Consider the following 23,810-nt stretch of genomic DNA (forward strand, 5'->3'; position numbering starts at 1 on the left):
TTTTGGAGAAGCTGTCGGACTCCGCGGCCTCTTTCTGTGATCACTGATTAAACGGCCTGATCCTCGTGCAGCACGTTCAGTGGTTTTTAATTCGATTCGTCCTTTAATTCACCTTTTCACATAAAGTGGAGGAGTTCGTCCCAAACAAACTGAAAGAAACATTTAGTTATTAAAACAGTTTCAGAGATGAAGAGTCCGAGGTGTTGAGGTCAAACATCAGGTCAACTGATGGTGTGTGTGTGTGTGTGTGTGTGTGTGTGTGTGTGTGTGTGTGTGTGTGTGTGTGTGTGTGTGTGTGTGTGTATGTATAATATTTTGCAGTCTTAACTAAATGAAGAAGGAAAGATGTGAGCTTCACTGACATGAGAAATAAAACACTGTAAGAAAAGATTGTGCTCACACTCACAGGCCTTGTCCTGCAGGCCACACACACACACACACACACACACACTCACACAAACACACTCACACAAACACACACTAACACAGACACACACACAGACGTTAAAATTAAGTATATTATTTTATTTATAATTTAATAATAGGATATATCATATTAAACGTTGGTATTTGATCTCACATTCAATTTTATTATTATAATTATCATTATTATGAATTGTTTTAATATTAGCCAATTTCTTTATTACAAATAAAATTTATAATATTGATTATCATATTGCTATTGATTGTTAAGAGCTATATTTGTCAGGTAGACTGTGTGTGGGGGGGGGTTGTAAACCGTTTTAAAAAAACAGAAATGTTCGGTTCTTAAATAAATATGAGTTCAGTTATTAAATGTGATAAATAAAAATAAAGTCACATAAATTCACAACAGCTAAAATAAGGTATAAATTCATCTGCTTCCTGTCAAGATGATAAACTGAATCACTGTTATAGCCAAGAAATGCTAAATGTTAAGTTTTATAAAATATGATACACAATAAAATTTAAAAATTTGCACATTTCAATTAATTGGTGATATTTGTTCAAATTACAAAATATCACCTGACTCCGATATATTTCCCCTTTTATTCCAAAGTAAATCTAAATAAATACACAGTGTTTTGAAAATGGATTTTAATAATGTCTCTGCTCGTCTCTCCTGAAAAGAATGAGACATTATTTCACCTCTGGAGCAGAAACACGAATGAAAGCTGCTGCTGGGGACAGAGACATGTCTTCTCCATGTCTCTGTCCCCAGCAGCTTCTCATTAGGTGTCGTTGTAACGCGTGGACGTTGAGCCGGTGCGCGCGGAACAGGCCGCAGGTGGATCCACTTTGTCACCGCGCATCATCCTCGTTGCTGTGACGTCTGCGGCTGCGCACTTCCGTAACACCCTGCGTTTCCCATAAAAGGTGAAACCAGTTGGTTTGGATTCACCAGCAGGTCAGAGGCGGTGGTTTTTTTGGGGCTGGAATCAGAATTTCCGGAGCTAATTTAGATATTTGTGGAGGATAAATCTCCTGCAGCAGCCTCCACCTGCCAGAAGGTGGTTCTGGTTATTCACGAGTCCACAAACTCAAAGTTCACCTGAACACAGACTCGGTGGTTTATGGATGTGAACTATTGGGCCTGTTGTCCGGTGGTTAAACTGTGGTGCGTTAAATCAGGGGGAATAGGTGGGAGATATGAATCACACACTTTATTCCCACCACAGGCCTGACTCCACATACTGGTCTGTGCAGTCACTCTGATTTACTGGAATTAAAATCAAGCCTGGTCAGAGATTTATATCTCAACTCGAGCTGTTCCTCGGAGGAATTTACACATCTGAGTGCAGCAGGAGGCCAGTAAAACTTCGGTGACGGTTTTCATTGAGGGGGAAAAAACACGATTAGATTTTTTTTATAAAAACAAACAAAACAATGAATATAATTAGCCTGTAAATCCAGTTTGTGTTGCAGCCATGAGCTGAAGGTCACATTTGACCAACCGTGCGTCTCTGCGTGTTTTGGACATGACTGTTTTACAGCCTGCTCTCTCCCCTTCATGCCACACACTCAGAAAATGTTTGAGTTTATCATAAACTACCTCCACCGCCGCCACCGCCTCCCCCGCGGCTCCCTAACCTCCCTCCCGCCCTCCTCGCCGGCCCCGAGCTGCCCCTGCACTGTTGCCGGTGAGAGCTATTAATCCCCTGCGTCCGCGGTTTACTCTGAGCCCGTATTTAATTCCTCTAAACCCCCAGCTGCCGCCCTGGTTACTCACTGAACACGACAGACTGTGGACCGCTCTGGTTATTAATAATTCACCAGCCCTGCGCTCCGCTTCTCCGGCCGCGGCCACAGGACACCGCGCGTCCTCACTGGAGCGCGCCGCGTTTTCACCTCCAGCGCGTGTTTACTTGGTTTCGGCTGCTCGGTGGCTCGCAGCGGGGGAGACGTGCGTTTCACCCTCTCGTTATTGTGTCTGAGACGCACAGGCTGCAACAGTCCCGCCGGCGTGCGTGGCACTGAGGTCCCCCCGCGCTTACCCGCACCAGCTCTGCCCTGCCACTGGTCTGAGACGAACGTCCCTTTTCCGTGACTTTACGCAGGTGGAGCAGCGCGGACCGAGGAGGAACTCCGCGTCTTTTCACACGAGCAGAGCCGGAGCATGCACGCGGGGAAAGCGCGCGTTGTCGTCCTCTCCTGCAGGAGCAACAGCTGATCTGGGGACCGCGTAATAAGCGGAGAGCGCAGGGCTACTTACTGTCGGTGCACGGAGCCGCGCTCCTGCTCTGCCACTCGGGCTCAGACGGGGACTGTGTCGGTGGCGCGTCCGCGGACTTTACGGTACCGGGACAGAGTGGAGAGAGAGAGAGAGAGGGGGGGAGAGAAAGAGAGAGGTGGAGAGAAAGAGAGAGAGAGAGAGCGCGCACTGACAGGAGCGCACAACCTTGACACCGACGGGGTTTTCATGGAAATGTCACGAGTTGAGCGCGAACATAAACACTTTGCATGAAGAAGACGAGAAGCGGACGAGTTGGATTATTCCGCGCGGAGAAGACCTGGTTCTAGAGAAATGTTCCCCGGGCATCAGGCCGTGTGTTAGGGCTCTTCTGCTTCCGGTATAAGGCCCAGAACAAGACACCGAGCCGCTCGCTCTCTCACTCTCACTTTCTGTTTTTCTTTTTTTTTTGGAAGCCGAACTTTTTCAGAGTGGAAAATGGGTCTTTGAGAGTGTTGGCACATTTCCCCGCACCACAATGGTACGTGCTATGTAAACCAATAATTTTCTCATTTCTGCCGTCAGCTTTCAGATCCATTCGAGCAGTTGTACGTAGATTTAATGATACACAGAAATAACTTTAAAGTGTAGTGGGCTGAGCTGTGTGTGTGTGTTAGTTATTCACTGGGAGCTAATGGGTAACAGTCACTACAGAGTTTGCCAAGTCCCTCCACCCACCTGAGTGTCTGTGCTGTCACATGTTCTGGATATTTGTCAATAAGGTTGAATTGTAAATGTTCATTTAAAACGCTGCTGCTGTCGGAATAACACAAACTCCTTGTTTTTAAATAGATATTTAACGTGTTGCCAGGTTTTTATCTCCAACTCTCCTGGTCCAATCAGTGTCCGGCCCTCTCAGGTCACCGCCGGATGCCCCCTCTGCCTTCTGCCGTTTTATCCACGTGGAGAACACGTCTCCTCTCATTTCAGTGCTGTCTCTGCACTATTTATAGCCACGTAAGATACGATATAGGCCTATAAGCAGCTACTGGATGCGTCAGAGCCCCTGGAGAACGATTCCCACCCAAACTTAGTTTATTATATTTAGGACAATTTTGCTTGTAACAGCACTGGACGTCTTGTTTGTGCCAAAATTCAGATATGTGGCTATTTGATTTGTGCGTAATTACGCACGGTGGCTTCGACCAATTCCCTCATTACGCAGTTTATTGATTTGCTCAAATTTAGGGAAATCCTGTGACATCACAAAGTACAAGTCTGTGATTATTTTTTATTTTTTATTATGGTCACTGAGCATTTTTTAAAGATTGCATCAACATTTGAGATTTCATTAGTTTCCTTAGAAATTGAATTGGCTGAGCACTTCTGAGAAAAATGTGTTGTTTCCACTTTTATCCACATTCGCCCTTAATAGGATGTTTGTCTGCATGTGTTCCCTGTGAGAACAAGCATTTGATCGCAGTGCTCGTAGCTTTTAAAATTAGCAATAAAAAGCTCGGCTCTGCACAGAATTATGATATATAACTCCCACGTCCTTGACCTTTAGATAAATTCCCTTTTTTTCTGGCATCAAATGAGTCAAGTCAGGCATAGTTAGGCGAACCTCCCACATACAACCTTGAAGCTGCCTCGGCACCGGGAAGGGAACTTATTTGCACATGAATATGAAAGATTATTAGTATGAATAATTATTTGTTTACGAGCATCCTCGCTGACATGGCAGCTGCCCAAGAAGCTCATCAGTAAAAATGATACAGAATTCAGGACAGGCCTCACATGGGATTATCTCCACTTGTTATTCTCCTACTTATAGCAGCAACTCACCTCTTTTTTTTTTTTTTTAAAGGAAAGGCTATATTGTGAATTCGTGCCAGAATATTTCAGTTGCATGTTAGTTTAGTCAGAATACACTGGAGGCATCTGTCAATCAGTGTCAGGATTTAGTTGGCTGCCCCCCCAGAGGCTGAATTATGCTCCGTCTCAGAAACACAAACACCAGAGATGATCTATATATCTGTGGCACTGTGGGTTATTGATTTGCTCTTAATATGATTGATTGAAAACGGGGGGGAAAAGAGGGAATGTGAGCGACGACAAGTTTATTCCCAAATTCCTATAATAAGCGTATCTCCTTCATGGTCACCATATGTGTCATGTACAGTGTGGAGAGGCAGATCCAGTGTGTGTGTGTGTGTCCCACAGTGTTTGTGTGTTTGTGTGTGTTCCTGTGTGTTTCTGAGCCGCCTGCCACATGACGATCAGACAAGTGGTTTTCCAGTCTTGTGTGTGATCTGCCTCTTGGCTGTAGCTGCCAGTGATGTCATACCCTCGCTGTATACAGAATATTATACTATTATGTTTGTCCTGGCCTTGACATTTCCCTGGAAAAATAAATAAGGCTTGGAGCAGGCTGCGATGGCTCGTGTGGTGCATGTGCAGCGGGACTGGTGCCGTATAGTTTCAAAGATGGAAACTCTGGTACACAATCAAACAGTGTAAATATTAGGATAGTGAGCTCAGATATAAGCTTTGTCAGGTCGATCGGTTTTTAAGCTGTTGTAACGGTTCCAGCGTGAGCACAGAGGCTATCGGGGCCGAGAGGAAGGACCAGTGTGATGGCTTCTGCTGCTGGGATGTGACAAAAGATCCAAAGTTTTAGAAAGAGCCTCAATTTTGACAATTGGCTTGAATTGTTTGCAGAGGTATTTGTCTCTTTCAGGAAGCCAAGGGGAATTTTAAAGACACAAAAGCAATACTTAAAGAGGCATGACAGTGATTTAGTGTTCCACATCCATAAAGTTGGGGAGACTCACGAGAGGGAGATTTAAAAAAAGAAAGAGTGGTCGGAATTGAAGCAGCAGATGCGGAGATATCCTGACTTTCAGTTCTCTCTGTGAGTGGAAGTCTAAAAACACCAGATTCTGCTTCCCTCATAATTTGATTCATTAGAATCTCTCATTCAATCCTCCGTGTCTGTTAAACAGTGACGCAGGCTTCGCTGACAGATATTTTCGTGTCTCGAACCTGAATCAAAATAACTCTTCAGGCCTGTGAGCTTGAACCCGAACGACTCTTTTCAGCCTCACTTTAACAGACCCGGCTGCATCGTGCACTTTTGAAAGTAATTTCAGACGTTCCGTGATGAACTTGTGACGGGAGACAACTTATCGTGCAGGTGAGAGCTGCAGGGGTCGAGTTCTCCAATCGAAATATGTGAATGAAAAACCAGAGGACTGAGGTCATCCCACCGGTTCCCAGCACAGCTGCAGAGTTTCTTTAAACAAGTGACCGCGTGGTGAATTAAAGCCGACCGCTCCGAGTGCATGAGGACAATTTGACCCCGGAACAGGTCGGATTAGTTTGCTGTGGAAACAACAAAGCACCTCACACAACACTGACACGTTTCTTTAATTTGCTTTTGCAGGGACGGGTATTTTTTGCAGCGTAAAGGAAGTCTCGTCTCCCGGAGCTCAGACTGATCACATAACACTCTTAACTCTTCCATCTCGTCTCCAACCCGGCCGCAGTTACTTTATCGAGACTTAACCCTCACGTTAATTGGTTTCACAAGACGCCCCAGACAGCACAGCAGCTGTGTAACCGAGTCATTGGAATCTACTTAATTTAGGAAGGTGTCGGTATCTCGTCTTCTGCCTTCCCGGTTTAATTTGGTGGGGGGGGGGAAAAATCCCAACAACAATACATGTGTTTTCTCTCCTCACTCTCGTCTTTAGGGTCTTAATGAGGAATTAGAGCCAATAGCATTATTCATTAAACAGAGCTCGCCTGCTATTTATCACTGGAACAACATTAGCATATTTGTTTAAGTTTTCAACTCTTTTTTTTTTAAGAATTCGTAAACCAGGTTTAGCATTTTTAATAATCTGGCACGGAATGCATCGCACCAAATTGAATGCAGAAAAAGAACCAGTGGCAAGCCCCAGAAACATGTAGAAATCCTTTATAACACACACACACACACACACACACACACACACACACACACACACACACACACACACACACACACACACACACACACACACGCTCGCTGCTCTAATTACTGCCTCCCCCGCTCCCTGTCTCTTATTCCTCACCTCCTGAGATGCAGGTGTAAAATATCACATTTTTCCAGCGTTTCTCCCTGAGGTGGCTCTGGCTTGGACTCACACAACGTAAATTCCCCCCCCCCCCCCCCCCCTTTCATATTCATATTCCCTCACACACACATTTTCTTTCCTCTACAAACAAGTTCCCCCGTCCCTCCCTCTCTTTGATGTGCTTCCCACATCTGCACAGGTTTGTTAGCTTGTTACCAGGTGAAGAATGAGGATACAATTAGGGCTGAATGAGGTGGGACTGGGTTGGATGTCAGTTTATGTTTTTTTCGCAGCAGAGGGAGGAAGAGTCTCTGATGCTCCAGAAAGTGTTGAGCTGGAGGAGCGACGAGGACGTGGAGGGATCAGAAGGTTGTTTAGCAGCGATTGGGAGGAAGTACCTGCCCCTCAAGGCCCCGGGGGTTTGTGTGCAGAGTAGGAATGAGAGAAAGTCAAGGCTCAGTGGACTATATACAGTTCTCTGATTAATCCAGTGCCATGAAAGATCTGAGCATCCCCATTGGATCCGACCTACTGACCGACTGATTGTCTTGGTTTCCTCTTCACCTTGATTTACAGGGCTTTAACAGGAGTGAAATCCCATCTAACACCATGTACTTTTACTGTATATGGGGGAGTTGTCGGTACAGTCATCCCTCAGAGCTGGAACCAGTGGAAGTTTCCCCCTGACATGTAGGCGCCTCAGTCAGTGGGTTCAACGATCCAGAGGCGGATCAAGGAATTTTATTTTAACATTCCTTAACAATGCGGGATTTGGCGTCTTTCAATATTTTGGTGAATTTCTCAAGAAGTAATGCAAAGATCTTGATGATAATATACCAGGTGTACGCGAGTTGATTGAATTTGTTTGGCCCTGGCGGACGTATGAGCTCAACTGAGAGACATTCCAGTTCATTTCTGAGATTGAGTTTTAGCTTATTGGGTTATAACATATTTTTTTAAACCTTTAACGATTTGTACGTTCAGCAGATTTGAGGCCTGTTTGTGACCCTTTAGCTCGTTTGGTTTCCACAGACTTCTGATGGTTTGTCTATCTCACTGTTGCTCCACCAGGTTCACCAGCGTTAGCTCCTGTTGCTAACTTTGCATGTGGAGCTGCAGTTAGCTCACTGCAGAAATGCATCAGAGACTAATCGTCTGTGACTTCTCCCACATTCCACGTCGTCTTTGAACTCGTCCAAAGTATCGATTATCGACACTTCAGAGGCTTTTTCTGGGATTTGATCGATGTCTCACTGTCCTCACAAAACCTCCAAATACCGAAGACGTAACTCATGGCTGAAGGAAGGGTTTAGATTTTTCCCCTAATGTCTGTGTTGGAAACTTGGCATCGACCAGGACCGATGTTTTCTCCTGCCGTAGAAGTTTCTCTTCCTCTCCTCCATGTTGTGATTGTTTGCAGTCGTGAAGACACGGCCTCCGCTCTGCGTCGATAAAATCTGACAACCCAGAGTCAACATCCTCAGACATCAATCGCTTTCCACGGCGTTCGCAGTGTTAATTACTTGAGGTTCTGCAACTACACACACACACACATATATATATACATACATATATTTTATATATAATTGATACCATGCTCCATAAAAACAGTCAGGAGGGGGGGAGGGGGGGGAGCTACCGAGGTAGAAAGATGAGGACAGAGCAACACTTCAAAACTTTAACTGACCCGTGTTTTCATCCTTTCATTTATTCGTCGTTTTATTGCCCTGAGCCCGAAGTCCTCTGTCGGAGCGACGCAAATCATTTCTCAGCGTAAATGAACGAGTGCGACTTGTCAGAAAGTGGTAATTAGAGCGAGCGCCGTGCCTCGTTCTGTGCTGCTCTGTGATTACCAGCGGAGAAAAATATATCCTTCATGTGTACCAGGCAGTTTAAGGGCTCATCAGGAAGCCCAGGGAGCTTGACACGGGCACCATTTAGTGGGACAAATGGTTTGAAATGGTTTTCCTCCAGTGTTTCCCCACATATTAATGATGACAGGCCCGAGGTTGGACGCTGGGGCTGAATGCCACGGGTGGTGTTTTCTTAGTCACTTGGATGACTTGAGTTCTAACTTTGTTTAACCCAGCGAGCGCTTCATGTGGCCCCGTGCTAAATTTATTGTGAGCACGAGAGGCTGCGCTCAACAAAACCAATGTTAATCTTATGTTAATCAGCCGGCCGGCGGGACCCGGTGCCGCAGAGGGTGAAGCCCGGCTCGGTGATGCCCTTCCTGTGTCACAGGAGAAGGGAAACGACTCGAGCTGCAACCTCTCATTCTGAAGGATATGAATAGCCTGTGTCTCCAGCCACAACTTGGTTAGCCCAAGTCTGGTCCTTATTATAGAGCTGTGTGTTTATGCATGTGTCTGTGCATGTATTTGTTCAAGTACAATCCCGTGCGTGCGTGTCTGTGTGTGTGTTTGTGTGCATATGTAAATGCTTAAGTAACTTAACGTCTGTTTGAATTCCTCTAAAAAATTGTTTACCTCACATGCCAGTTTAAATAGTATAACTTTACATTCTGCTGCTGGCGACGAGCAATGTTTGTTCCTGTTTTGGGTCCATGTTTGTTTCTGCTTAAGTTATGTTGAGAGATCAGAACGTAAAGTTCTGGAAAATAGGATTATTGGCTCTCGTCTTCTCTATCCGGCAACTTAAAGTCGAAAAGTCTCCTGGTCCCTTTGTGAGTGAAACTTTCTTCCCCCTTAACTCTCAGAGTTATTTTCATTAATCTGGCAGTTTTTAACCCTCGTCTAACAGGTTTAGTCGACTTCCAAAACACACGTTCAAATTTAGCCTGGCAAAAACCAATTTGCACCAGTGTGTACTAAAACGAGTGTTAGCCACGGGCGAGCTCGTCAGGCTGAACTGCCCCTGATCCAGATCCACAGCCTGTGGTTCCCTCCCGTCCATGTTGGCCTGGCTGCCTCCACTGACAGCTGAACTGCAATGGATGCTCATTCAGAGTCCAAGTCTCTGCTGGTGCGTCCCGCAGCATACAAATGAACCGCGCTGAATAGAAACAAACACTTGGAATAAATACTTTAGCCGCATCTATCAGTGAATACATCGCAGAGCCGCCGCGTTTGTCCGTGTGGCCCCTGCATGTGCGAGCGCGTGCACGTGTAAGTATGTGAATGATTAGTGCTGAATCAGTGCACACTGACAGAAAAGTGACCATGCAGGTGAAACAGCAGGGACAGGAAATGCCATTGTGTCGGAGTATTGTGTTCGGGTTCGGCAGCTAAACGCATCGCTCCCCATTCAAGTGCTGGTGACTGGCAGGGCCGGGCCTCAGGCCTGCGCAGCATATGGGCTCCGGCAGGCAGCGCACACCATCCACTGTGTGTGTGTGTGTGTGTGTGTGTGTGTGTGTGTGTGTGTGTGTGTTCGTGTGCAGAATGTCAATGAAAAACACTGTTTCTCTGGTGGTGGGACTTGAGGATGATTATTAAATATAGGTCAATGTGAAAAGAAGCAGGATTAGAGAGATTCTAACATGAGAAATCTGCTTTTACAGCTTTGCAGCCATCTTCTTTGGTTTGTGTTTACATTCCATGAACCCTAAAGAAAGTGTGGACTAATGAATAAATGACTGTTGTGTTACATTTCAGGCAACCGAAACCTTTCTCTTGAATGAAGAACCCTCCAGAGGTCCTGGGATGCCTGAATGCTTTGTAGTATCAGATTCATACAGGGTATGCATCTATTATTATTATTATTTTTCTTCTTATTTCTTCATGTGTTGGTCCTAAATGTGTTATTTGAGTCATTACTCATTACTGTGACTGACAGTCTGTTTTCATGCTCTTGGTAATTGTACCACAATCATAATGTCATTCACAGCTCCCTCTACTCAGCTGCAAACCATTACAATCATTATTTCCACAGGCACATTTTAAGAAAAAAAGGAAAAAGAAGGGGCCTTTGCAACTTCGCCGAAGCGCCGTGGCCTCACGGGAGTGAAAATTATAACGATAATGTGCAGCATGCTTAGTTGTGTGAAAATGAAAAGGGATAAAGCAAAAAAGTTAAAGAAAGTGAGCAGCTTTTTCTTTTTTAAAAGAAGTAAAGAATCCACCCAGCGAGCGCACGGTGGATTTACAGCCATCGACGTGATATAAAACGGTAATAAAAAGCAGGAGGTGGGGGGGGGGGGGGGGGGGGGGGGGGGGGGGGGGGAGGGGGTGGGAGTCGGTGGATGACTGAAAATGTGATTGTTAATGAGGTGGGAGCCAGTTTTCTAGGCTGCGCTCTTTGTTTCCCAGAGTTAAGACTTTCGCCAAGTCTCGCAGAGAATCTGGGTTGCTGCAGTGTATCGTGTGTCTCGGGGTGCAGAAATGAACCATTATGGCTGTAATTGAGCAGCGTGGCTGGTGGAGGAGGCTTCTCGCAGAGCGCGGGTGGGGAGGAGCGTCGCTGGAGCTGTATTGGATTGCGGGGGCAGCGGGTTCAAGAACATCCACAGGAGGGTAGTCCACCTCCAGCCTCTCCCCAGGAGGTCCGGGGGCTTAGTGTTGTGGCAAATGCATCATGGCTTCCCCTCTCCCTCCGTCTTCATTAGTGCTCCTCTGACGGAGGAGGACGACGCTGCAGCCGCCCTTTGAGGAAGAGGGAATGGAAACATGAAGTGAACTCAGTGTTGGTGAAGTGGTGTCAGTGCAGTCGTTAAGTTTGTGATGGAGTGTGGATGTGAGGCTACGTCCATATTACCACGCTTTTCACGTTTAATCAACATAAACCATCTCTGACCACACAAGCGTTTTGGCTCCGTAGTTTTACCCTGTTCAGACTAATGCACCTGAAAACACACATTCCGTGACGACTCGTCTCCTCCACATGTAAACTATCATTGTAAAATACAGAATTTAACTAAAGACAACAGGATGTTCTGCTCTGGGAGCTGAGGCTGACGTCGGTTGTTTTCTTCTGGAAGGAGGTCATGTGACAGGAGCCTGACGAATCATATGAAGGCTATAAGTCGTGATGGAAAAAAAAACAATCAAGTGGTTGCGTCCACGTCTACGTCCAAAATAAAACGCTCTAAAACTCCAGAGTCTGAGGGCGTCGGGCGCATGAGGAGCCTGAGGTGATGTGTTCAAATGGAGCCTGAATTAGAGTTTCAGCAGTTTCCTCTCACATCGTCTCGTTTGAAGGATTTTCGAGAAAAAAATTATTATATCTATAATGAAATCATAAAAACTATAAATACAAATAAGTCAGGATGATATTATTATATATATATTATTATTATTATTTGTGTTTATAACAAATGATAAGAAACATCACAGTTGGTAAAATGGTAACTTGGACTGAGGCCGTGTAGAAACCGGTTCATCATCAGCCAGATGAAGAAAGTTGATGTTGATTCTGTGAAATGTTCCGTTCACTATTTATCTTGTTCACGAATGTTTAAATAACAAATGTAAAAGAGTTGGATGTGTTTGTGTTTATGCTTGAAAAAGAAAAACAATTGGCTGAAATATCATGATCATATTTTTTTTACCTCTGACAAGGACTCGTCTGTGTGTGTTTGTGTTTTTAAGATTATTTAAAAGCTACTGGACAGATTTCTGGATGTGGTTCTGCTCACAGATGAATTTATTGCATTTTGTGGCAAATCCAGGATTTTTTTTTCCATTGTCTTTCAAATTGTGAGGCAGATGATGGTTTGATGATTTCAGGAATTTCCCAAAGAATAATTCAGGGATCTTGATTTAAAAAAAAAAAAAAATGATGACTGATATTTATGAGTGTGTGAAATTTGGTGAAGCTTGATTTAATTGAAAGTGACTGTTGGACCTTGGTGGAGCAATTTTACTTCAAACTGTATTTTATTGTATAATTTATATTAGTAAAAAATAAGCAGAAATATTCTCAGTGGTGGCAGATTTTCTCTCTTTGTCCCTTTCTCACGAACACGATATTTCAGAAACGCCTCGAGGGAATCGAACGTGGTCCGAACGTTCCCTCGGAAAACAAGTTGAGCCGATTTAGAATTTGGTGGGCGAAGGTCAAAGGTCACGGTGACCTCACCAAACAGGTTTTTGGCCAAACTGAAGGATTCAATGAACTGTGAGTCGCTGGAGGTGACGACACAAACACACTTTCACTTTCCTCCCCTTGTGCTGCTTTGACCAACCTCTCCACACAAAGTCAGGTGTGGTGTCATCACTGCTTGTGGTATGATACCTGTGTGTGTGTGTGCGTGTGTGTGTGTGTGTGTGTGTGCTGTGTGTGTGTGCGTCTCGGGCACATTTGCGGTTCCTTTCCTTGAGCAACCTGTTCTGCAGACCTCGATAAGCCAGAGACAAACAGGACTTCTCCGATCCTCTATCGGTCTTTAATGCCACAGTACGTCTCCGTGCTGCAGTGACGGGTGGCCACCCGTCACTGCAGCGACTTGGTAAATATGTATATTTTTAAGCGTGTGAAAAAGCAGCGCCGCAGCAGACCCACCAACCGAAGCATATGGCTCCACCATGTGTTACTTAATGAGAGATTTACTCACACAGACCACTAAATGTGTGGCTCGTTTAAGGAGCCACGGCAGAGGGGCGCTTGCGTGTGTTGCCTGCAAGTCGACTCCATAAAGGAGGGAGGTTTTGTTCCCCGGCTAACCGACTCCCTGTAACCTTTTGCATTTGTGGTGCTTTTAAAGACTCTGAGGCCAACGTGAGACTCCCTGAAATGTGCCGGGCGATGGTTATGATGTCAGGACACCTGTCTAAATGCAAGGGTGTGCCTGTGTGTTTCACATTAGTCATGTATCGCATCCAGTGAAAGGAATGCTGGCGCTGGAGCCCGGTGCGGTGGCGAGGACTGGTTTAGGGTTTTGTGGTGCTCGTGCACTCCTGACCGCACACTTTCTCCCTCTCCTCCCTGGCTCGGGCGTCCGGCCGTGTGCAGTAATTGGCCACACGGAGCCCAGATCTCTGTGCTTCGCCTGCGGAGGCTTTGTGGTGGAAGTGCACAAGCAGTAGGCCCCATAAATCTGTGGGACGCCAGTGTCAGGCCCCAAACTTCAGCCCATGCTTCTTCACAATGACTCCACTCCCACCCGAATTCCCCCGGTACCACAGGACCTGGTCCGAGCGGCTTCGTCTTTATGACATTTATGTGATATGTTTATCGCTCTGGACTGTTTGCTTGTGTGAGAGAGAGAGAGAGAGAGAGGAAGAAGGAGCGTTTCTGTTCCCCCCAGTGCTGTCGTGTTCTGATCCTGCTCCGAGGCTGTGATTATACGTTTGTCTCCACTGTTTGCTAGTTTTCTACTTCATAGTGAGAGTGCTGCAGAAACTGTTTGGCTTGGACTCACTTCACTGGTTTCTCAACTACAGTTGTGGGCTCCAGACTGGGTCAAATATGGTTCAGCAAATAAATAGACTTAGCTCCAGAGCCACCATGAGATAATGCAGCCATTCAAATGCCTGCAAACTCGGGTTGAGAGTGTACTTGAAGCTTTTAGTGCACGAGAGAGCTGCACATCCTCGCACGCTGCAGGAAGTTCTCCTGCAGCTGCACACATACCTCTGGGGGTTTTATACATGCACATTATTAATGAAGTATTTAGTCGGTCAGATCAGAGACTGTTCACGTCAAGATAAGCTGCAGAGGAAATGTGTCAGGGTTCAGAACAGGCGAGAATGTGACGCTGTTCTCTGCTGATGCGTTTACGTGTTTCCTCAGAACTGCAACTGACCGACTTCACTGATAATTACTGGGGTTTTCTAGATCGGGTCAGTGAACGCAACTGGGGGGGGGGGGGCAACATTAGGAGATGCAGAGAAAGCGCGGATAAATAAACCCTCTGCAGAGATTTCACCCCCCCTCCCTCCCCCCCAAAAACAATAACTATAAAAGATTTATCTCATTGCAAAAGACAAATTTGTTTCATGCAACACCTCCATGAATGTGCGTTTCTTCTTCTTCTTTTCTTTTTTTTTAAATCCTCCCAAATGCCTTCGCTGCAGAGAGGAGCGCGGTAGAAGCGCCTGAGAGGAGAGAAGGGGAGGGAGACAAAGTTTTTTCCCTGAAAGTTTGTGCAAGCTTTCACTTTCTAGGCGGGGTTACAGTAAGCTGCAGCAGCATGGACTGAGAGAAACAGGACGGCGAGCGATTGCAATGCAGCACGATACCGAGCTTCCATCCAACTTGAATACGCTCCGCCAGCAGCCTCCTCTTTAAGTCGCCATGTACTCCCCGTACTGCCTGACACAGGTAAACGCTCGTCCCGCCGCGGCGGCTCCGTGACTCTGCCGCTGCGCCGCTTCTCTCTCTCTCTGTGTTTCCATGTGTTTCCCTGTGTTCGCTGCTCCGGGGCTCGGACTCGCTCCGCTGCCGGACTCCGGCTCCAACTTCCCCCGAGACTCCGCTCGGGCCGTCGCGCGGAACTTTTTTTCTCGTGCGTAATTTCCATCGCACATGGGTTTTTTTTTTTTTTTTTTTTTTTTTTTTTTTTTTTGAGGGTTGGAGAGAGAAAATGGCGCTTCTCCCGAGATGTATTTCATATATAAAAAAAAAAAAAAAAAGAGAGAGAAAGAAGGAGGGGAGCGTGCGTGGAGGAGGAGAGAGAGAGAGAGAGGGAGTGAGAGCGCGCGCACGGACACAGACTGTGGAGTTTAATATTTCTGCTGGAAGATGCGCGTGTGTGTGTGTGTGTGTTTGTGTGTGTGATTGCGCGCGAGTGTCGCAGCTCGCGGGGAGCTGTTGGCCGGTGAGAGGAGCTGTAGGAGCGCGCGCCGCTGCCGCCGCCGCCTTTGCACGTTGAGACCGGGGGAAGCGAGTGTGTGTGTGTGTGTGTGTGTGTGTGTGTGTGTGTGTGTGTGTGTGTGTGTGTGTGCGTACGTGCGTCTGTGCGCGTACGTTCTTGCGTGTGGGGAAGCGTGCGTAAAATTCTACGTGCATCTTCTGACCTTTTTTTTACTCCGCTGCACCAGTTGATCTTTTCTAAGTTTGTAACTTTGCATCTATATCTTTATATCTATACTCTAGTGGTTTTATAACTTGTGTATACACAACTATATATCTATAACTTTATATCTATGCTGATTTTATAACGTGTGTTTATATAACTTCTTATCTTAATCTTTATATTTATTTATATTTACTCTGTACTGGTTTTATAACGTGTGTATATATAACTTCATATATACATCTGTATATCCATACTCTATAGTGACTTTATAGCTTGTGCATATATAACTTTTTATCTTTATCTCTCTACTGATTTTAAAACGTGGGTATATATAACTTAATATCTACATCTTTACATTCATACTCTGTGCTGATTATATAGTTTATGTATATATATAACTTTATATCTATTTCTTTATATCTATACTCTCTGATTGATTTTATATTTATAACTTATATATTTTTATCTGTAGCCTACTCTAAGCTGATTTGATATAAATTCCTTTATATATTTTTCAAAGCTCATTTTCATCTCCTCATTTTTCACAGTTAATTTTTATACAAAGTAAAAGACACCGGCTCTTTTTCTCTGTAGGATGTGGAATCATTGCTTCTTATTTTAAACTCATTTTATGATTTTACCTGCTGATCTTTTGAGATAGTTGCTGTAGAAAAAGAGTTATATAAAGAGTTTATAGTTTAAAATGTAGTTTTTAACAGAGTCTAGTTTTGTTGTTGGAGTCAAATCCACGGCTTCGGATCCAGCGTTGAACTATCACAGACTTCTCAGTGCGAGTCATGATGAATGTGACTTTAAACGTTCATATTTCTCCTGAGTCATAACTATTTAAATTGTTCTGTTCTTTATTCTCACTTCATCACATTTAGATGACATTTCTCTCGCAGAAAAACCTTTAAATATTTGTCCTAAAAAGACACGTTTAGTGACGGAGTGAGGGATTGGTAGTGGAGTAACTAAAACACCGTTATGAGACGTGTTCAGCTCTGGATCGTGCAGCTGTGCAGCACATCTGCACCAACGTGTCCACTTCTCGCTGTTGATCTACATCCTTTGCGATCAGGTGTTTGTCGTGACTTCTCTCCCCGGCTTGTGTTCGGCAAAACAAAGTCAAATCTCATATTTAAAGACAACTTTTTACCTTTTTAATATTTCCCCCTTCAGAACCGTGAGCCTCTTTTCTTCCAGGTCCTTGAGACCTTGAAGGTATTTCCCTGGTTTCAGCCAACCAGTGGCACAGGCCTGCCCAGCTGCTGGAAGTCCTGCTCCTACGAGGCAGACTTGTTTATCCCTCATTGGCTTTGTCTGACAGCCGACTGCCAGGGTCCCGTTTGATGTGTAATTCAGTCCTGATTTCTCGCAGTGGTTTTATTAAAAGAGTTTTCCTCTCGTCGTACGCCTCTGACAGCTCTGCTCTGTACCAGAGGCTCAGAGGATGTTCCTCGCTCATCGCATGGGCACCAGTCGGGTCTGCTTTCCATTTACAGACATTAGCAGCTGGGATCATAACACCGGCCTCTCGCTGACACCAGAAAGGGAGAGGAGATTTTTTTTTATTATTTTCCTTAATTCTTAGTTTTATTGCAGAAACTGTTACCGGCTCCTCGGAGTGTTGACGTAAGACTCCGAGGGTGAAACTCACTGAGAGATGGGGAGAAAATAGAAACAGATTTTTTTCACATAGACGAGAATACGAGCGCCTCACAGGCCTTTTCATTTGACTTGCATCTGTAAATTCTTATGCATCCTTCGTATGTAAGTATATTTCATTTGGCCACATTAATTCAACTTTAATTTTAAAAGTAGCTGGCAACAGGAGCTCGTGCACATGTTGCACGTGATGGTAACTTGCAGTTTGTCTTTGCTTGGGCAGGAAATTGATGGAAACACGTCTGTGACAAGGGATTAAATATAGGCTGCTGTATTTTATTTATGTGATCAATTGTATCTCTGTGTGTGTGTGTGTGTGTGTGTGTGTGTGTGTGTGTGTGTGTGTGTGTGTGTGTGTGTGTGTGTGTGTGTGTGTGTGTGTGTGTGGCCCAAGGAGTGTGGCTATTTGCACGTTGAGGAAAGATGTTTCTTCTCTTCCTCTTCTCTCTGCACAACACACACACACACACACACACACACACACACACACACACACACACACACACACACACACACACACTCTCTCACACTCGCAGCATTCTCTCACAGCTCCCTCTTTGGACGTGAAGGCTCTTTTTGTTGATTTAATTGCTGTTAATAATTAAAAATTCGAGCTTGGACCTGGAATATGGAAACAATTGTAAACAATCGAATGAATTATTAACTGTGATAAAAGCCTCAGTGGAGAGAAGCATCGTGCTGGGAAGTGACGCTGCGTAATGGAAGCAAATTACAGAGGGGGAGCAGTGTGTGTGTGTGTGTGTGTGTGTGTGTGTGTGTGTGTAGAGTCGATGCAGTGTGTTGGAAATAAAAGATAAATATCATATTGAGCTCTGTGTAGTTTAATACACTGTAGAGTCTTTTATTTATGAAGTGGACGAAAGTTCCTTATTTTTCTGAATTCAGGAGAAATCCCCTGTAACGTGAATGTTGCATTTTTCCTCCTCAAATTATCTTTGACATCGTTTTTAAATGATCATTTATTTTACTTACTCATTGATTGATTTCTCCAAAACCTGAACCCTCGGTTCCCCCGCAGGCCACAATGACGCAGCACAAACATGCACTTTTTAAAAAAACACACACACACACACACACACACACACATTCCTATTCTTTCCCATTCTCCTTTTATTTTTTAATTTAATGTCATTGCATCTTGAATCTGAAATGTGTTGAGTGTTGTGTGCAGCTCGTAATGTTTTCACTGGAGCGACCTGTTAACTGATTCCTTCCCTCTGCCTCCTCTGCCCGCCTGGACGCTGACCCCTGCTCTCCTCGCCTCTTTACACCCTCTCAACACTAAAGTATTACCCTACTCATCTTCTAAACAATGCCTTAGTGGTAAGTCCTATTTAGTCCCTATTTGTTCAGCATCAGGTGTGTGTGTGTTTCTATATTTATATCTATATATATATATATATTCCATCATGAGAGAATGTGTATTTGTGGTGTGTCTCCTGCAGCTGCGGGCCTGCGCAGGGGAGAGGGAACTTTGATTTGACGCACACACGCTCCATGAAAAGTTCAATTTCTCTCCTGTTTTTTGTTTTTTCTGTAGCCTCGTGTCGACAATATGACGATAAACCATCTTTTTGGTATTTGTAGTTGCACAGCGCAAACAGACAGAAAGAGGAAAGTAGGTCGCGTTTTGGAAATAGGGAAATATATGGTGCCGAGAAATGACCTTTTTCCTGCGCAATGGGGAAATGAAAAGGAGAGAAGATGTCAACAATCATTTAAAAAACAGCGAACTGCTTTTTGAAACGTTTCCCTAATTAACTCTAATTAATTAGCATTCGGTGCAAACTGTAACTTTCAGTGCAGACGTTCCCCTTCGCTCCTGGACAGGGGTTTGCTCGCGTGCTCGTGCTCGTGCTCTCAGAAGTCAGAGGAGGTGGCTGCAGCAGCAGCTCCAGCTCCATGCACGCGCACATGACTTGCGTGGCCTCGTCCTCCCGTGCGCTGTGAAGAGGCGCGCACTTGTCTCCAGCAGGACGTGTTGTGTTATAGTTTCCTGACGTCACCGCCAGTTGTTCCTGCAGATGAGACTGACGCATTAGAACTTTTTGCGTTTACACATATTTGGTGAGGTGGCCATTACCCCCCCCCCCCACCCCCCCCCCCCCCCCCCCCCGCTCTCTCTCCCTCTCTCTCCCTCTCCCCCCCCCCCCCCACCCCCCCCCCCCCCCCTGTGCCTCTTCCCAAGGCCTGGAAAATGAGTTGGAACAGCTGCTCCGAGGATTAAAATCTGATGGAACCGCAGTCTGAATAAACAGAAAAAATGTCGGATTTTTCAGAATTATAAGGACACACACACACACACGCACCCGAGTGTGTGTGCACGAGCGTGCGCGTGCACGAGCATGCGCGTGCACATGCAAACCTGCACCTACAGAAGCCATGTCTTGGTGCCAGTTCGCCTGCAGTGAGTATCTCTGGAGTGGAGCTGCAGGATCCCAGTTTCCAGGCGACTGTCTCACCTTTGTCCTTTACAAGGAAAAAAAGAAATCCCCTCTCCAGCCAGTTTACTGCTGTTTCATTTCACTTCAAAGTCAAAGGCTCTTATTGCCTGTATTGCATTTCTCAGATATTGAATCATGATACGACTGCGGAGTTTGTTTCAGCTGCTCACAAGTTGGACCGACTTGATTATACATGTATATAAATGTAATATACAAGCCCGGTGTGGCTCGGCGGTGCCAAACAGGCCCCAGAAGTGGTGCTTGTGTGGATGTTTGTGCGGAGCAGTGACGTGGCAGCCAGAGGAGCACTCTCCGCTTGGCCACCAGACACAAGAATGAACTCATAGTCTGTTTGATTGACAGGTGGGGCTGATCTATTGTGCTCTCATGTAACTGAGAGAGGAAGACAGGCAGGGAGTACACCGGGTGAAATCGGAGTCCCTGATTGGCCGTGCTGCTGTTTTGTGCTGTACCAGCCGTGCGGGATCTGTCCCCCGTCATCACGGGACACCAGGAGGTCATAATGCCAGACACTGCCAAGGACACCATGTTCCTTTTACTTATTCATTTGAAGCGTGCTGCCAGCGACGGCACAGCCCACCACAAAACCCGCCACCATTAAAAGACACTCGAGCTCAGCTCATTTAATAAGGTGGCAGTTTTTTGGTTATTTGTGTCCTGCAGCTTAAAACCAGAACTCGTCCTGCTTCGACATCGCAGGGCTCCGAACGCGAGCTTTTTATTTATGGTCTGTGAAGCTTTAAAATCGGCAGCATGTTGTGGATTATTTGCATTCTAACTACACATTTAAATGAGAGGCTTATGAAGGTTTCTGTGATTAATGTCTTTGTCAGTCATATAAATTTTGTGTGTTTATTGTCAGCTCGTGACTGGGGGCCACCGTGCGTCAGCACCAGCAAATTTACGACAGTTTTTCGCAATGAAATTCAGAGCTGTCTTTGGTGGCAGAGACAAAGACGAGATGAGCCGAGTGCATTTTGGCAGCAGGCGATATAGATTTGAATTAAGTAGCATGTAGTTTTTTATCTCGGGCTGCATGCAGAAAGAGGCAGAACCAACTGTGTCTCATTCAGTATCAGCACAGCTGTCCCAGCATCCGTGGAGAATGGATTCCTACTGCTATTGCCATGGGAGGCTCCAGCCAAGAAGAATGGGAGGATATCCAGTGTGTGCGCTCGTGTTTTAAAAGGAAGCCGAGGAGTGAGAGGAGAGAGTAGTACACTGCTGTGTGTGTGTGTGTGTGTGTCTGTGTGTGTCTGTGTGTACACGTCTGTCTACGAATGTGCGTGTGATTTCTTCATGTGTGTGTCATGTTGTCTCCACCCGCCTCACTTTTCCTTCGCTCATGTCACCTCTGGCATGGATTAGTCTTTGGCACAACCCCGGCGGTGCCCGCAGCCCCAGTGCGGTTCTGTGGTCGCCGATATGTTGTGCTGTTGCCATGGCTACTGAGCACACACCACTCCGGTGCTAAATTACATAATTGAGCTCGAATATACAGAGGAACACAAAACACTTTGTACAATATGAGAGCAAAGAGAGGAGGGGGGGGTGGTCTCATTTTGGAAACCACCAAGACAAAGTGTGTCTGTACCAGAACGAACCACGAGCAGAAAACAGCGAAGCTCTGGCGAATGTTTGAGGGCTTTGTCAGCGCCGAGCTTCAGACGACAGCACGACGCGGTCCTCCCTCTGGTTTTCTGTCAGAAACCTGAATAACACTGGCACCATTATGTGGCTATTTGGTGAGTGCTGGTTGTGGCAGGGCAGATGAGGATACGGTGTTTGCGGTGACACACACACACACACACACACACACGTGGTGTTTGGGTGAAACAATGAGACGGAGAGAAATGACGGCGTGTGTGTGTGTTTTAGAGAGGGTGTGGCCCCTTGAGTTCAGAGACACACACACCATACACACACACACACACACACACACACACACACACACACACACACACACACACTTCTCTCTTCGCCCTCGTCCTCCTCCAGGTTGTGAGAGCATCAACAGTGTGTTGAATTCCACTGGTTCTGTCACGGCTGGTTTACACTGGAGTTGGTTTTGAGGATACGACCTTTGAACTGCAAAGTGGTTTTTGTTCAGGGTTGATGAATGTGCTGCGATCTTAAAGACCCCATGACGCAATAATCTCCTTTGACTAATTATCAAACCTTTAAATTACATTTACAAGTCACAACATTTTTTTTGTTTTAAGTGCAGGTAATGTGGCTAAAAAGCTAAATGCTGAACATTTTCTTGAATTTTTTGGAGGGGCTGTATATGTGAGAAAGCAAATGTCTGAGTCCGTTGCTTCTGGCATTTCCCTGCTACTTTTCCTGCCAGCCCCACCCCCCCCCCCCCGGTAAAACATCTGGAAAAGGACATTAGTCAACCCAATATGAGAAAATAGCTGGAAAATTCCCAGCGAGCGAGTGGGCGTGTCGATGACGTTTCAAACACGTGACGGACGTTAAACTGAAGAAAACAAAAAGAATAGAAATATATATCTCACGTCTGGAACGAGTCTGACCCGGAAATCTTGAAAGACAAACTCTGGAAAATGTCCAGACCCCATTTCCCCAACGTTTTGGGTCAAGCCTGAAAACAGCTTTAGTTCTAAAACGCTTCACAATAAATCTCAAACTTCCAAGTTACGTAACAATGCACATTTTTATGTTAAGACTAAAACAAATGGAGCAAAGGATCAGTAGAAGAAGAAGCTCGAGTGCATTATTATATATCGACACATGAATCTATGATCGCAGCATTAATATCAGCATTAGGCTCAAATTATTAATAGACTGAGAAATGTGCTTTGTTCTCGCTTGGAGCTGAACCGATGCCAGGATCCACACGCGGAGCAAACTCAGTAACTCATTCTCTGGGCTTCTTAATCAGCATGTAGCGTTTCCATGTAGACGAGCAGCGCGGCGTTGAATTTCCACGATCTTTTGTGTTCTGCCGAAGAGGAACCTAAGGTCTCGGAGCTGGTGAGCGGGCGAAGCCATTGTTCGAGTGTGTCACAGGTCAGCGGGGATACAGAGGCAGTTGTTGCAGATCGTTGTCGGCCCACTCAAGGTCTTTTTTGTGTGGGCAATCTGGGCACGTTGTTTAGTCTGTCTGACCTACATCTCTAAATATATACAGTAGACCCTTCATTACAAAGCTTCCAGATTAATCTGGATGAAATCTGATCTCTCTGTGTTCGACTGCAGCTTCTCTCTGCACAGACTCTCCACCTCCTTCACTTTCACTCGCTGTCCGACAAGAGGCGGATTCAGGGCTTCCACACAAACACGTTGTCGTCTTCCAGGTGTGAGATGCAGACACGTTAGAAACAAACCGGATCCTGTGTCTGTTTGACTTCAAGCCCAAAGTCTACGAGTTGTATTCTGTGGTTTCTCCTGCATAACACACCTGCTCATTACTCACAGGAGGCACAGGTGTGCGTTCTTTCAGAGAAACAGTGACGCTACAGACTGATGCTCCTCATGCTCCTCATGCTCCTCATGCTCCTCATGATCCTCATGCTCCTCATGCTCCTCATGATCCTCATGCTCCTGATGTTAATCCACAGTGTTTTCAGATGAACTCTTCATCAACACCTTCCATCTATATTATCCCAGTGTCTTCATCACTCAGTTGAACTGTCAAGGCGTCGATTGGTTCAGTCATGTTTGAATGTGGGGATGGTTTCTTTTAGCCAACTCTTTAATTCTAACTTTTAGCTAATTTAACACCAATTTAACCCTTAGCTAACTATTAACTATCAACCTCTAAATCATTACTTTTAACTACTTCAACAAACTGTTTCAACCTTTTAATCGTAACCTTTAGCTTTTTATTTTAGCTTTTAGCTTTAACCTTTTAATCATAACGTTTAGCAAACTATTTAAAAAGTAGAACCATTGGTTTCTACTATTTCAACAGTTTCACTATTAGCTAACTATTTCAACTT

At 45.3% G+C, this 23,810-nt stretch overlaps 1 protein-coding gene across 8 annotated transcripts in view; it reads left to right on the plus strand.

Annotated features, from left to right (window-relative positions):
- Positions 1-2,090: 2,090 nt before the first annotated feature.
- The window catches only part of nfixb (nuclear factor I/Xb), a 115,883-nt gene continuing 94,163 nt past the window's right edge, over positions 2,091-23,810 (plus strand). Inside the window, exons 1-3 of one of the 8 annotated variants that reach the window (XM_034593851.1) lie at positions 2,091-3,191; positions 10,389-10,472; positions 18,668-18,703. In XM_034593851.1, coding sequence (XP_034449742.1) covers positions 3,189-3,191; positions 10,389-10,472; positions 18,668-18,703 — 123 coding nt within the window. In that variant the 5' untranslated portion in view covers positions 2,091-3,188. Of the gene's footprint in view, positions 3,192-10,388; positions 10,473-14,746; positions 14,995-17,434; positions 17,465-18,667; positions 18,704-23,810 lie in introns of those variants that run through there. The other 7 variants (XM_034593853.1, XM_034593856.1, XM_034593869.1 and 4 more) reach the window with 7 other exon arrangements.

This window comes from Hippoglossus hippoglossus, chromosome 8 (assembly GCF_009819705.1).
Source record: "Hippoglossus hippoglossus isolate fHipHip1 chromosome 8, fHipHip1.pri, whole genome shotgun sequence".
Taxonomy (NCBI): Eukaryota; Metazoa; Chordata; class Actinopteri; order Pleuronectiformes; family Pleuronectidae; genus Hippoglossus; species Hippoglossus hippoglossus.